The sequence below is a fragment of the Dermacentor albipictus genome, chromosome 5 (genome assembly GCF_038994185.2).
Source record: "Dermacentor albipictus isolate Rhodes 1998 colony chromosome 5, USDA_Dalb.pri_finalv2, whole genome shotgun sequence".
NCBI lineage: Eukaryota > Metazoa > Arthropoda > Arachnida > Ixodida > Ixodidae > Dermacentor > Dermacentor albipictus.
The window spans coordinates 170,029,274-170,045,409 of NC_091825.1; the positions used below are offsets into that span (position 1 = coordinate 170,029,274).

The following is a 16,136-nucleotide window of genomic DNA, read 5'->3' on the forward strand; positions in this document are numbered from 1 at the left end:
GTCCAGTGGCTGTTCTGTCACTGAGTATGGTGTGATGAATCCATTTGTTTTTTCTCTCCCTCTGCAGGTTCTGATAGCCACAGCGACCTTGGCTTGGGGGGTTAATTTCCCAGCTCATCTTGTTGTTGTAAAAGGCACCGAGTATTATGATGCCAAGGTTTCACGTTATGTGGACTTTCCCATCACCGGTACGTTGGCTGCATACAGCCCTTCTTTATTCAAGGCATGTTTTGACTAGTCATTTCAGAGCTGCCTGGCGGCACTACTGAGGTTGTATTATGAGGATAAGCTAACGAAATGGCCCTGATCAAGCTCCATTGTTGCCACATAAGCCTACTTATGCTTAAAGCAAAGCGTAGTTGCTGTCTTACCTGAATGGCTTTTGAAGGGCAGTTTGAGCGCACTGTGCAGCAACCAGTCATATATGCCATTACTCGCAACATGTATGCAGGCCTAGATGCCAGGACTTTGTCTTAAGCAACTGTTTTACTGTGACAGCAGTTCAAAGCTGTATTTGTCTGTCTGTCTTTTTCATTACGTCAGTCACAAAAGCCATTGGTGTCATCATGAGGTTGTCAATTAGTCACAGCTCCGGGAAAGATTTAAGAAAGGAAGAAATAATCATCCAGCTGAGTGTGGCTCGAAGCTATGAATAAAACCCAGATGGATTTTCTTTGAAGCTTCTCAACTCATGACTGAGCATGTTTTGATGACCTAGGACACCGGGCTCTGCTGCTGGAGACTATGGCGTGCTGCCATGGCACTGTACTAGTGGGCCAGTAAGGCATGCCCTGTCAGTGGAGCTCCTATTCTGTACATGTCCACAATGCCATGTCGTGTGCCTCCAAGCACAACTGGAGGAATGTTTTCACCATTCAAAGCTCAGCAATTATTTTGTCTCCTGGTGCCACACATACTTCTATCACAGATCTTGCTGCTTTCCCGTCGTTTTCTGTCTCCATAAGATGCTGGCCCCCTCTGATCAACATCAAGGGAGCTCTTGTTGGTCATCATTTTCTGAATAAGGGTATTATCAGTGCTGTAAGGGAGTGTTTTGCGCTTGCAACTTGTGGTGTTTTTTTACAAATGGAATGAAGCCAGTTCAATTCTTATGACGCAGTTCTCCTGCATTGGAGAGGAATCGTGTCGACAAATGAGTCCTTCAAGAAATCTGTCTTATTTGGTCTCATAGGGGCTTGAAACTTTCTCCAACCATTCCTTAGATGAGCATGTTATGTGAAATTGTGATGCTAGACAGGAGCAGGAATACGAAAGCACAAGTTCACCTGAAAGCATTTCACATTCAGAAATTGAACCATAAGCTCCATCATAACATTTTTGTCTCTTTTAATGCAAAGCATTCTTTGCCTGATTCTTGGCACTTTGCAGCTGGTAGGTAGGTAGGTATGTTCCTTTATTGCCTCGTTTTAATAATAAGAAAATAATGTGTGACAGACGGTAGAATCGATCCTCAGTTGTGGAGCACATCAGCCCGGCACTCTAACCACTAAGCCACAATAACATGCGTGCTTCTCTCGTTCCAAAGGCAGCCAGCTCTTTGAAACGCACAGCGTATGCCACTTTCTTGTCTTCTTTCATTGTGAAAGATTGTGCTTTAAGTTGCCGCGTTATAGACTGCACCACCTCTCGGACCGGCCCACTCACCCCAGCACTTTCCTCGTAGCAGTTTGTCACATAGAAACGGTGCGGCATTGTACCAACTTCATGATCACCCAAGTTAATCATGCTTTAACATTTCTTTGCCCAAGCTCAAATGCCATCCTCTACTAAATTTCCGCGAACACGTTGGTTCATCTGGCAACGATTTATAGAACCCTAAACAATTCTGGATAACGTAACATCGATAGCATAACAGATTCCCACTGTGCGTGGTATCTGCGCAAATTTTTTTTGGAGCGGGGAGGGGGGGAGGAGAGCAGAATTGTCTAGGTTTATTTCCTTTTTACTGTATTTGTTTATGTGTTTGGCAACTCTTGGCTGTATTATATCTTACCAACTAGCATGCACATATTTGCCATACGTGCATATATCTCATTTTTACTCGCATTTACTGAGAGGTAGCATGCGAGGGTCTATTGGCCAGTTGCCCCGTCCTAAGTTCACATAGGACATCTGTGGTTGAAAGGATGCCCACATTTGCTCACATTCTCAGGGCTAATCCTGTACTCGTACACAAATACTCAAGAAAGTAGGCAGGAGGATGTCGCTGCGGTAGCTTAATTGGTAAAGCGCCATACATGTAATGTGAATGACATGGGTTTGGCTCACACCAGCTGCAAGTTATTTTCTTTGCACTTTGATTTCCTTTTTCTTATTATTTCTACATTTAAATTAAAACAAACCAGTTAATTTCCATTACAACTTCTTTGGCTCCATTGTCTGTTTTCTTTATATGGTTGTAAAACACAAAATTGAGCACCTCGAATCCCCTTATTTTTCTCAGTGCTTGTCTCATGTGTGCTTCAAAAAGTAATAAAGTAGTTGTGGAATTTGTAATTGAGTGGAAAACGAAGGCTTCATTAGCCACACACTGTTGTTGGCATTAGGCCTGCCTTGTATGGAACATTTTCTGCACATAATAAACAGGTGCTGTGTTCATTGGTTCATTGCTTATGCAGCCCTTGAACACATTGAATGTAAGTGCACTGTTGTTCGTGCTGTTTGACATGAATGTCTGGCATGTGCCCGCTGATCACTGCTCGTCGCAGGAGGTGTATTACGATAAATGCGATGTCTGATTGACAAAAAAGTTATGTACCCTGTGAAAGCACTATCAACAATTGTAATTATGGCAGCAGTCAAGTGGGGTTCATTTCTTCACCACCAATTACGATAATCTTGCCATGCCAGGCCATGCATCGTATTGGTTGATTTACATGACCGGTTGCATAGTTTTGAAACGGATTTGTGAACACTTCTGACGCATATTTTTATGTATCTTTTTCTTTCTCTCTCTGGGTCTGCCAGCTTATTAAAGGGAATATTTGTTTGCCTCTTCCTTCGACATTTCCACTGCTGCTGCTGCAGCTGCTCTCTTGTGCACCACTGGCCATGGTTGCTTAGTGGCTATGGTGCTGGGCTGCTAAGCACGTCACGGGATCGAATCCCGTCCACGGTGGCTGCATTTCGATTGGGGCAAAATGCCAAAACACCCATATACTTAAATTTAGGTGCATGCTAAAGAAGGCCAGGTGGTTCAAATTTCCAGAGTCCCCCACTTTGGCAAGCCTCATAATCAGATCGTGGTTCTGGCACTTAAAACCCCGTAATTTAATTTGGCATAGGGAAATTGTTCAGGGTATGTATATACACGGAAGGTGCACAGCAGAGAGGAAAGGCAGCACGAGAAACTTGTTTGGTATTTTCCATTGCGCTACCACAATGCTCTCTGGAGCTGCCTGGGCATCGCTAGAATACGCTCTGGAAGGCTGTAATTATCTGTGACACCCCACATAATCATTGCGGAAACTGAAGCGTTTACCTTTGTACTAACCTAACTAACATTTGTGCTAATTCCAGATGGGAATAACAAAAAGCAGTTGGTAAGGATTCATAATGCAAAGAAGGAGTAAAGCGTGCTGACACGGACGCAAGAGAAGAGAAGTGGACAACATGAACGCCGACTATAAACTGAAGGGAGCACTGAGGCAAAAAAAGAAAGAAGACACAAAACTCCTCTGCGCATGCTCTGGAATGGTAGCACCACGTGTCAATCGGGTACATGTGCCAGTCTACGTGAGAGGTAACTGTTAAGGCATTTGATCTCTTCCTTAGGTAATCGAAGGCTGACTCACGCACGCACTTCCACCATTATTGATATGCCATGCCTCGACCATAGGATGCATATCTTCATTCCTATGCTTGTACCTATTGCAAAACCCTTGCTTTAGGTCCTAAGCACTGTTTTAAGCCTAACATAAAACCCGTTGACATTTTAAGCCTACTGCGCTGCATAGCCAGGTTTGTCCCGGAAGAAGAATGCTCACTCTGCATTTTAGAGTGCATTGCAAGCATTAAACAATTGAATAATCAGATTAACATGTTTGATCCTGTCGGACCATTCGTTAATTGCTTTGTGAGCATAAACTTAGACCAGTAATATCAGACAAGGAAGGTTATTTCATAATTATGCCAGATGACGTGTTCTCAAAAAAAAGCTATATCAGCTATAGAAAATAATTTTCAGCCAGCGAAACTCAAGCCTTTGGCAGTTAAGCAATGTGAAGTTGACCTCCTGTCAAGACATAATCTAGATAGCATTGTCCTTTTCATGCTATAGTGTTAGAAAAAGGGACATGGCTAGTCTGTGTGGCTAGTTACTTGACTAGTTTTTTCAAACCCCTTTTGCTTGCACAATTTTCAGGCATTAGTTCAGTTTCTGACAGAGAAAAATCCTGGTGATTGTGCTGCTTTTAGTATGGATATTGAAGACTTGTATTATTCCTTGCTGCATGATGGGTTGTTAAACTCTGTAAGTGAGCGCATCAAAGAACAAGTGCAAGAGTTGGCTTTTATAGACAGATGCGATGTTTCCACAGATGCTTTTCTAGAAATTCTTTTATTGTACTTAAAGTTGACGCTGGTTGGGTGGAGAGATAGCGTGTTCCTGCAGAAATCAGGAATTTGTATTGGTTCAAAGGTTGCCCCTATTCTTCTTAGTGATATTTACCTGAGTAAGATTGACAGCTGCTTAGAGAAGGTCTTGGGTGATTGTGTTATTAAGGTATTTCGTTACGTTTATGATTACCTGATTTTCTACAATAGGGACGAATTTGATTCCACTGCTACCTCAGTAAGTGAGCAATTTAAACTTAATGGAGAAGGATTAAAGTTTACCAAGGAATTTCCTCAGAGACGCGTAATACAGTTTCTACACATTTCCTTGGTCTTCGAACAAAACCGTGTGTGTTGGCAATACTCCCCTAGATCTTCGTAGCCATTGTTAAACTTCCAATCCAAGCATTCCAAAGTAGTAAAAACCGGAATAGCCATGTCCTGCCTTTAGTCTTACCAGATTGTGCATGCACAAAATGAGTGCCAGTTTTAATGCATAGGTCCGGCACCTATTAGAAGCAGGTTATCCTAGCGTAGCAGTGGCCAGTGCGGCTGAACGCCTAAAAAAGTCAATTTCAAGGGGGGTGGACGTGATTACAGAAGGAAGTAATAGCAAGAAAAGAGTAGTGGCTATTCCTTACATTCATTCAGTATTGCACAGGCTCAAAAAAAGTTGCAAGTAGATGCGGTGTTAATGTTGATTTCACTGCTCCCATTAAGGTAGGTAAGATATGCGCTGCCGTGCAGAGGAAAAAGGAGCAGGTGAAAGGCAAAAAAAGAACAGATATTTGTCCAGTGAAGCACATCAAGAACAACAGTTTTACTGACTGTCGTATGGGTGCCGTATATAAAGTTCCCTTTAGCGGTGGCCATTTCTACGTAGGGCAGACGGGGCAGTGTATCAGTCAGAGGGTAATGGAAATTAAAAGCTTGTTAACCGGTGGATCGCCTTCTAATCTTTCCTTACATTGCCAAGCCTGCCAAGATTGTAATTGCTTGCCTGAGTTGGATGAATGCGCGATACTGTACAGGCATAGGAATGAAGATACACGTCTGATGGTCTAGGCATGGCACATAAATAATGGTGGAAGTGCGTGAATGAGTCAGCCTTCAATTATCTTACATAAAGAAGAGATCAAATGCCTTAACAGTTGCCTCCCACATAGACCGGCACATGTACCTGATTCACACTTGGTTCTACCATTCCAGAGCATGCGCCGATGAGTTTTGTGTCTTCTTTCTTTTTTCTTTTTTTTTTTTGCCTCAGTGCTCCCTTCAGTTGATAGTCGGCGTTTGTGTTGTCCATTTCTCTTGTGTTCGTGTCTCCATGGGGGAGCTAGATATAATGGCAGAGAGGAGAGGAGCTGGGAAGAGGAGGTAGAAAATGGGTAGAACCGACGCAGTCATAAAATGTGCGACCAACAGCCTTGCCACTCTTCCCTCACAGCTCACCATACATGGCTGGAGGGCAAGAGAGTGAAAAGGCAACATAAGAAGGCAAGGAAATGCTACTAATAGAGCTTCTTCTTCTCGCAGTGCCCGCCTGCTCCATTTATTCGTCTTTTTCTACGTACTCCCCCCCCAGTAGCGTTGTCCAGTTCAAGCTTGTACAATTTCTGCACTGGCCTTTTTATAAGCTTGCCATCTTGAGCTTTCACACGGCCGGCTCAGATTATTCCATCTTGACCAGGGAAGACGTCCACGACTCGTCCCAGTGGCCAAATACCTCTAGAGACGTTACATTCCTCAATGAGTACTACATCATCTACTTGTAGACTGCTACTAGGATGCTATGGGTAGAGGTGAAGTGCCCGCAGCTCGAGGAGGTATTCTTTCTTCCATTGGATCCACCGGTGGTCCACGAGCTTCTTGCTGAGGTTACGTCGCGTAGCCTGTGTACTTCGAGCTTCGTCGTCACTGTTGGATCGCTCTGGAGAGGCAAGAAGTGAGCTCTTGATCAGAAAATGAGCAGGACATAGTCGAGAGGGCTCTCTAGCGTCCGTATACGTATCGGTTAGGGGTCTTGAATTAATAACTGCCTCTACCTAAAGCAGTGCAGTCTCAGTTTGTTTGCTGTTGAGCTTGCTCTTTCCCAGCACTTTGCGTAAAGATGTCTTGACTAATCGGAGAAGTCTCTCGCACCATTCGCCCCACCAAGGCGCACCTGGCATAATAAATTTCCATTCTATGCGATGCGTCAAGAGCAAAGATGCAAATGGAGAGCTTCTCATGGTGTTTCAAATGACCCGTAGGTCTTGGATGCTCTCTTTAATGCGAGAGCATTATCGGGGTACAGTGTTGCGGGCACTCCTTTATGAGCCAAAAACCTACGAAACGCTAGTAAGAAGGAGCTTGTAGAGATTCCACTCGTCAATTCAAGGTTTATAGCTCTCGTAGTTGCACATGTGAACAACAGAATATAAGCTTTGTATGTAACTCCATCAGTCTCATGTTGCTTTACATATAGTGGGCCTGCAAAGTCTAATCCCACAATTTCAAACGGCCGTGATGTGAGAAGCCTGTCTTCAGTCATTGGTGCAAATTGCACCTTTACAGGTTTGCCGTTGTATTTTTTGCAGAGAAAGCAAGCATTGATGATCCGTTTAACTTCTTGTCGAGCATGTATAACCCAGTAACGCTGTCAAATCTGCATCATAGTGCTTGCCACAACGCCATGTAAAACTCTACAGTAAGCCTCAGTAATAACTAAGGCCGTGAAGGGATGCCTTTGCTGTAGAATAACCGGGTGCTTTTCGTCATACGTAGCGTTCATCCTTTCAAGTCGGCCACCAAGTTGAAGCTGCCCGCTGCGATCAAGGTAAGGGTGAAGATTGCGCAGTACGGAGTGTTTCTGGACAGTGTCTCTAAGCCGAAGGTGTTCAGTGTCATTCATGAATGCTTCTAGCTGGACATGACAGATCCAGAACATTTCAGCCTCGTTTAGCTCCTCTGTCGAAATAGTTCCACCGAGCGACGTTTGAATACGACGGCATCAATCCACAAATCGAAATACCCAGGCAGTGATGCGCAGGAGCTTCTGTAGGTTGCCAAACTTCCTTAAGTCAATCACGGTGGCCACTATTCTTGGCGCTTGAAGAAGTACATGTCACAATCTGACTGTTTGTAGATCGGTGTGCTCATGTCCAAGTCTGTAGGCCAGGTCGATCTTGGCTGGGATAACCATCCAGGTCCCCTCCACCAGCTGCGACATGTACGTAGAATCTTATAACATACGCCCCTAATCAATAAATCTGACGGGTTATCTTCTCCTGGGCAGTAACGCCATAGCAGTGGGTCAGCAAATGCTGCGATTTCAGTCACTCTGTGCTTTACAAACTGACCCAACTTGTTACAGTCACCCCGGATCCAGCTCACTGTGATCGTTGAGTCTGTCCACATGACACAGGGAAAATGCATTGAATCCCACCATGAGCAGATGTATTTTAATAATCTGGCTCCTACTACCACAGCCATAAGCTCGAGTTTCGGCAGTGTTAAAATCTTGGTAGGTGCTACTCGAGACTTCACTACTATTAGTGATGTAGCTGTATTTACGTCGTCATCAACTGTTCTCAAATAAACACATGCTCCGTAAGCCTTCAGGTTGGTATCGACGAATATATGCAGCTCTGCCTTCTCAACCGCTCCATATAGCCTATCTCTCACACAGCGCGGAATCTTGATGAAGCCAAGCTGGATTACATCTGTGCACAATGCTGTCCTTGTCGTCTTGATCTCCTCTGGTAACTGGTCATCCCAAGACTGGCCTAAAACCCACAGGCGTTGAAACAAAAGCTTTGCAGTGACGGAATCTCGACCAAGATGGTCGCAAATTCGGGAAGCAGCCTTGATAAGTGTACGTTTTGTGTCCAGCTGAGCTGAGGCTAAGTATTGGGCTATAGATTTGGAAGAAAATTCGAAGTAATCAGTTCTGGTATCCCGTTGCATTCCCAAAACTGCAGTTGATTCCCTTGATGCACCTTCCACTTGCTCTTCCTGGTTGTCGAAAATGTTTTGTAGTTGCTGGTTACTGGTCTTCCATTTTCTGAGACTCATGCCTGCATCTCGCATAATTGCCTTCGATCACTCATAGATGCTCAGACCATCTTCGCATGTCTCTGCACCCACCAGTAAATCGTCTACATAAAAGGACTTCTTCAAAATAGAAGCAAGCGCTTTGTCCTCACAAGCGTTGTCCAAGTGGTGATGAATAGTCGCCATGAGCAAGAAAGGGCTTGATGTTGATCCAAATGGTACCCTGGTCATGCACCATTCGACAATGTTACTGTTTTGGGTGACGGGAATGGCATCAAACCAGAGAAACCGGAACACATCTTGGTCGGTCTCCTGCATCTCAATTTGTAAGAATGCCTTCTCGATATCCGAGTTGATGGCGACCGGAAACCACCGAAAGCGAAGCAGTACTTGTAGTAACTCTGGGTTGAGGTTCACCCCTTTATCCAGGCAGTCATTGAGGGATGGAAAGCCTTGAGCATGTGACGAGGCATCGAACACGACCCGGAGCTTGCTGGTCAGAGATTCTCCCCTCGTATAAGTTCCCAATGTGGCATATAATAGGTGGCCCAATCAATAGGAACACTCTTAGGTACCACTTCAGCGTGTCCTGGCTACAGGTATTGTTGGATGACTGTGTTGTATCGCTCCAATAATTCTTCATTCATTGATAGCCTTTTTGCCAGTTTTTGTAGACGTGCGAGTGCGGTATCATGGTTGCTTCCAAGTAGCTGTTTCTGATCTTTCCAAGGCAGCCCCACGGTGTATCTGCCATTTTTCTTGCGAATTGTTCCTCGGAACCGTGCAATGGACTCGGGAGAGGGAGGTTCGCCAGAATCTGTGATGCCCATTGCTTCAAGCTGCCAGAACGACTGTAGAATCTGCGAGGCTATGTCATCGTCGGTAATCATTTCCACTCGCAGAACGCAGACCGTAACGTTAGCGTCACAGTCAAGGAATGCTTTTTGGTGACTCGGTCCGTGCACTGTCCATCCGAATGCCATGTTAATTGCGACCAGTCCTGAAATTTCTATGCTCCTTGCAAGTTCTCCCGTCATGATTTCCCAAAGATGGTTAGCTCCAATCAAGTTGGGGCCATTCTCAGTATCCGCTTCAAGAAAATTCTTCTCGTCAGCAAGAAATTTGCCCTCACATCGCAGCTTCTGAATGAAGTTATCAGCTGTCGGCACATCATTGTCGAGACAGATAACTGGAACTATAATTGCTTGAACAATATGGATGTCAGAACAGTGCTGACTACGCAGTGGTACTTCAACAACCTTTCGTATTTCAGAAGAACTTGGGGATGCGTTGCTAAACGTGTTGAATGAAATTCTGGTTTCTCCCAGTACGTGCAGTTCTAGTTTTACAGCCACATCTTCTGTGACAAATGATCTCTGACTGCCTCCATCCATAATCCCTGTGATGTATCTGGACCTGTTATTTTTAACGACAAAAGCGCGAAAAGTCTGCAGGTACACTTCTCTGTCCGTCTTTGCACAAGCATTTGTGGAATTTCTGTCGCAAAGCATTACTGATTGCGACGAGACTATTCCTGCTGTGCTACCTGAAGCCACCGCTGGTCTCGAAGTTTCTGCTGTAGTATCTTTCTTTCTGTAGTTCGGGTCACACATAAGGCGTGTCTCCTGTGACAAGCTGAGCACGTGAGTTTGACATGGCAAGACCATGCCTGGTGACCTCGTGATAACATCTATAACAGCGATTATCCTTAACTAGCTTCTCTTTTTTGGAAACAAGAGATAGGGTGGGGTCGCAGGCGCATGTACCGTGCTTCTTAGATGGATAGAAGAAACACTCGCTCCAGCTGTATGATGCACTGTGCAGTATGGAAGCAGTGCTGCTCCCTCGAGTTCTCTCAGCACGGTCATCGACAGATCCTTGTGACGATGCGTTGCACTGCTCTCGACTTTCTAACTCAACATGTGTGAACATGAGCAGCTCTTTTAACTCCGCTTCCGATGTTGCAGTTGCCACTGCTGGCTCTGAGAGGTTCGTATCCGGCCCAGGTTGATGTAAAGTCTGACACCGCTTTCCTCACGTATATGCAAGAACGATCTCGTGTGGCAATGCCTTCTGTAGAATATCTATCAGCATTGCAGAGAAACTGTGAGTGGGTACGTTTAGTGCAGTCAGACAGCAGATATTTAGTTGCGTGGCATCATACAGCTGCATGAGGCCGCGTACGTCGCTTCTGGACTTTACACGAGGTAGATGGCGAAGCGCTGTCAGGTGGTGCTGCACTATCCTTTGATGATCGCCAAAACGTTCTTTGAGAAGTTCTACGGCATCTGAATAGCAAGCTTCAGAAGTCGGTAAACCGGCAATGGCCGCTGCTGCTTCCTCGGCAAGATAATGCCGTAAATAGAAAAACTTCATCGTTGTCAATATAGTGTTGTTGAAATGAACAGTCTGCTCGAACTGCTCCCAGGCAGGTGCCCATTTGTGAATGTCGCCTTTAAATGTCGGCATATCAAGATTCGGTAGCCTTGGGCCAATTCTGGGCACAGTGTCAGGAACTGTCGGGGTTGCATTCTGAGGAGCTAACTCCACTGTACTGTCCACACGTCGCAAAGCATCGATCATGCACCGAATCTCGGCAAGCATGCTGATAGCTTGATTGTTATTGTGCAGCAGTTACATATTCTGCGTTGAGCTCATCGTCGACAATGTGCTCTTCGAGTGCATTGTTAAATTTCGAGAGCTCGTTGTTGCTAACAGATAGACAGTCAAAAACACCTAAAAGCTTGGGCTTGTCCACGGTAGGATCTCTAAGTAGCAACTGTGCTTCCTGCAGAATCTTCGTATTCTGTGCTCGTCGAGAACGACTGCTTAATCTTGAGGCAATCCATCCGATTAGCTCTTGATGAATGTCTGGTCTCCATGCCGATCATGAACGATGCATTATCCAGTCATTCCTCGCCGCTCGCAGCGCGAAGCGGTGGAGTAGAAGGGCCTTGGAGATGTGCAATGAAGGTAACGAGTCCGCACGGAGGTTTTCGGCACCAAAATATATAAAACTAATGAGACGCAAAGAAATGTGACAAAGAGCTACTCATTGTGCCAACTTCTTCTTCTCCTCGTAGCACCCACCTGCTCTGTTTATTCATCTTTTTCTATAGTGCCGTTGCAAACTGTATTATTATTGTTGTTATTATTATTATTTGCGCATATAAAAACAATAACTGTGGGGTGCATGAGGTTGTGCAGAAAGGGGAAAACAGGGACCAAGTCCACCTGCCAGCCCACCGTCCACAGTAATACATAACAATAGATTAAAAGAAAAGGAGGGGGATATTAAGGTAAAATATTATTAATGTTTATGCTAAGTTAAATATTAATAAAATTATGTTCAAGGGTATGGTACACTTCTGCCATTTCTGAAAAATAAACACCATGCAAATTTGTCAAACAGGCAACTGGCGCAGGGCCCACAGATGCAAAGCCGCATTAAAGCAGTGTAGTGTCTAAGCAGCACTACGGAAGTGGCTGCATGTCAAATCAACACTTCTGTGCCTACTGCAGTAGTTTTGGGGCTACGGCATTGCTCAAGGTTGCGAGTTCAATCCTAACTATGGCAGCCACATTTCAACTGGGGTGAAATACAAAAAACGCTTGAGTACTTAGATTTAGGTGCACATTAAATAACCCCAAGGGGGTTAAAATCAATCCTGGGCCCACCACTACAGAGTGCCTCATATCCTATTGTGGTTTTGGTGCGTACAGCCACATAATTCCATTAGAGTTTAACACTCCTACCACAACCCAATGTGCCATGTGAGGCAATGACAATGCTAAACCTCTCGGAGGTTATGAACAATGGCGCACCACAATACCTCAAGCCAACATGTCTCACTGCGTGTTCTGTGTACTACGGAGACAAGCAGCAGTGGTGAACACACGGTAACGTTTAGCATCAACTCGCCACTCTCATATTGCACTTAATGCTGAAGAAATTAAACATTCAGCGTAAGCATCAACATTAAATATCGTCAATTAAAGCAAACAGCACAGGAAGCTTTGCTTACATCAGATCGCAGAGTGCGTGGGATCCACGTGATTTATATGTTTATGGAAAAACATTCATGTCTGCATGATAAAATGCCAATGTGTGTTGTTCAAATTACTTCTGGCTAAGAAAATTGGTCAGATGGTACTTATTTGCATAAAACGACAAACGTCAGTGCAACAAAATTTTGATATGAAGAAGTAAGTACCGATTTTACCAATTTGTTGCAATGAAGTTTAACTGTATTTAGAAATACTATTTCTGCTGTGTTGTTACTTTCAAGCTTGAGCTTAGCCTTCTGTAAAGGCTTGACAAAAGGATTCAGGTTAAAAAGGGACACTAAATACAAATACTAAGTCAACATGGGCTATTTAATTACCATTCCAGAAACCTTGCAACGCTTGTTTCATGCCATGAAAAGACTTAGTTTACGAGAAAATTGCATCTGTAGGGTCCGAATACCTTTTTCGAGATTCAAATCTACTGCCACCCTACTGGGGCAGTGGTGACGTTGCATACACGTTAGCACCAACCAGCCTTTGCTGCTTTCGGTGAGTAAAACAGCACCCGACAAACGGTGGTACCAAGCCAAGACGGAGTGGTGGATTCGCCGCTGCAACTGCTTGTTGGTCAACAGGGGTAGACTGGGCATCCCGCGACATCATACGGAAGTTGAATTCTCTGCTAGTTGCAGTTTGCGCAAGTTTCGCGAGCCAGCAAAACTAGCACAGCACGACACGATAACAAAACTACTGAAATGCAAAAGCGTGGGCTGCGCAGGGTCGTGCGAAAATGAAGCCTTTCAACCGTCCGCGTTGTTGTCAAGGGTAAAGCCAATGAGTTATTTTTTCTAAAAGTGAAATAGAACTGGACAAGTAGCATTCTATTTTGTCTTATGATACAATACAAGGGTGCTTTTTATAACGATTGGTTGAGTACTAGTGATAGAATTTAACTGAGGAGTGCTTTCGTCATTGGGCAAGTACTTGAATGTCCCGGAGGAGTCTCCAATCATGCCCAGCATTTACCTCAATCTCTCTATCATTAAGGCTCTGTTCGCAATAATATTGACGCCTTAGAGATTCTTGAGCACTAATCTATCAGTTCAGCTTGACTTAATATTTGCTTTTAGTGTCCCTTTAATAAACACCTCATGTAGTAGATGTCGAACTCCTGCAGATGTCCTACAAATGATTGGTCGAGCTGGCAGACCGCAGTTTGATGATCAAGGTGTGGCTGTGGTTTTGGTCCATGATCTCAAGAAGAAGTTCTACAACAAGTTTCTTTATGAGCCATTCCCCGTGGAGTCAAGGTAAAGTCAAGCTTTGCACTAACCCTAATGTCCAAGTCATTAGTACCACCGCCACATTGAGATTAGCCATCCCACTGACATTAAACATTGCCTGTACTTGCTTGTAAATGTCTCTTGAGCATTGCCCTCTTACATCCAATACTGGCAATACTTTTGAAAGATTACTACTGCATGATGCAGCATTGCTGCAGAACCATGATCTATAGCACATAAGTTATACACAATTTTGGATGCGACAAGTTCTGGTGTTTTCTTTTTCTTTTTTTACTCTTAGTTCCATTGAAGGCTTATTACTTCCGTTTCCTTAATTTAGAAAAGTAACAGTTGTGCCAAATTGCATCAAGAGCAGTCCTCTGCGATATCCTGTTCCAAAACAGCGTTTTAGCAGAAAATTGTACCAAACCTGCGTCACAGCAAGCGTAAGAACCAAAGCCTCATTTCGTTGATGCTGCCTCGCTAGTACAACTGAAGCCAAACCTGAAGTGCAATATCATCATCATTCTGGTAGTCAATGGAGCAGCTATAGCCAATGAATATAGCCGATGTCATTGTTCTTTCATTTGCTGTTTTTGTCACTTTTTGCTCTTTTGTTGCATTTTGCTTCAGTGTCGTAGGTTGCAATGTACTGCTGTTTTGCAGTTGTTAATCGTGCCGTTGGTGCTGCAGTTGAATATTGCTTATAGTAGCGTGGCACGGAGCTCATTTAAGCAGGCCACCGAATCAAAAAGAAGCCTTGGAAAATACCCAGTTGTGCATCATTTAGCATAGTTGTTGATGCAGTGCTACTTTATAACTACCTTGTAAGACGTGTAGTGAACTACTGACACAGAATTTGAATTAGGGGGAACCTTTCTTGCTACCCTGCACAATCGGAAGAGCGGATTCTGTGGTTGTAATGTAAATAGTTTTCATGCGATTCAAGGCACAGTTATACAGGAGAGATTTTGGCTGAATAAACGTACACTCGCCAACTGAAAAAATTCAAAACAGAGATTGAGGTTTCAGCACCCAATACGGGTGCCTTGTTCACAATGAACGAATGCATGGTGGTCTTTATTACATACGCGTTGGAAGACGTAATGCGCTTGTGTACAACTCAGGGAGGGGTCCCCGTGTCCGGTCTATCGTGTTAGTAGTAGATTATATGCAGAATGATTCAAGGAGCAATCGGGATGATAATTTTTTCTCTCTTTCAATTATAGAAGCCGAATGCCAGTTAATACTATGTCCAGTCTTTTCGTGATGCTCTGCCAGGGCGCTGCAGACCGTGTGTCCTATCTGCACTTTGATTCGGCCTCCACATCTGTTGCCTCCACATTGTTCACCCGTGCATTGCGATTATGCTCGACAACTGACGCTCGCAGAGCTGAGTTGAAGAGAGTGACACAGGATTTGGTCAGCAATGGCTATCCCGGCCAGTTTATAAAGACTGAAGAAAAGCATGCAGCTGAACCCCCTGTAAGGCCAATAAGAACAAGAAAACGGGCGTCTCTCCCCTATGCACAAGGCATGAGCGAGTCAATATCAAGAATTTTAAAAGATTATGATGTACAAATCTGCCACGTCCCTTCAAGCAAGCCAAAACAACAACTAGTCTGAGTGAAAGACTGCCTCGAAAAAGAAAAATTTCGGGGCGTCATCTACAAAATTCCTTGCCAGGACTGCCATGCATGCTACGTAGGCGAAATGGGGAACTTTAAAAGAAGACTACAACAGCATCGCAGTGATGTAGCCAAAGGTCACACGGTTCTCAGCGCCCTGGCAGAGCATCACGAAAAGACTGAACATAGTATTAACTGTCATTCGGCTTCTATCATTGAAAGAGAGAAAAAATTATAATCCCGATTGCTCCTTGAATCATTCTGCATACAATCTACTACTAACACGATAAACCGGACACGGGGACCCCTCCCTGAGTTGTACGCAAGCGCATTACGTCTTCCAACGCTTATGTAATAAAGACCACCATGCATTCGTTCAACAAGGCACCCGTATTGGGCGCCGAAACATCAATCTCTGTTCTGAATTTTTTCAGTTGGCGAGTGTACGTTTATTCAGCCATGTTCTTTCCTCGCCAGATGAGTTTTCGTCAAACCCTAGACATCACAGGAGCGATTTTGCATGTTAGCTGTAAAGAAAAGCATCTTAGTTGTAACTTCAATTTAGTAGCACATGTCTGTGGGGGTCATCTTCCTTACATGCCCTTAT

The 16,136-nt window shown here is 44.3% G+C and overlaps 1 protein-coding gene across 2 annotated transcripts in view; it reads left to right on the forward strand.

Annotated features, from left to right (window-relative positions):
• The window catches only part of LOC139060239 (activating signal cointegrator 1 complex subunit 3-like), a 462,385-nt gene that overhangs the window by 294,644 nt on the left and 151,605 nt on the right, over positions 1-16,136 (forward strand). For both annotated transcript variants that reach the window (XM_070539311.1, XM_070539312.1), the window contains 2 exons: positions 68-188; positions 13,796-13,928. In XM_070539311.1, coding sequence (XP_070395412.1) covers positions 68-188; positions 13,796-13,928 — 254 coding nt within the window. The remainder of the gene's footprint in view (positions 1-67; positions 189-13,795; positions 13,929-16,136) is intronic.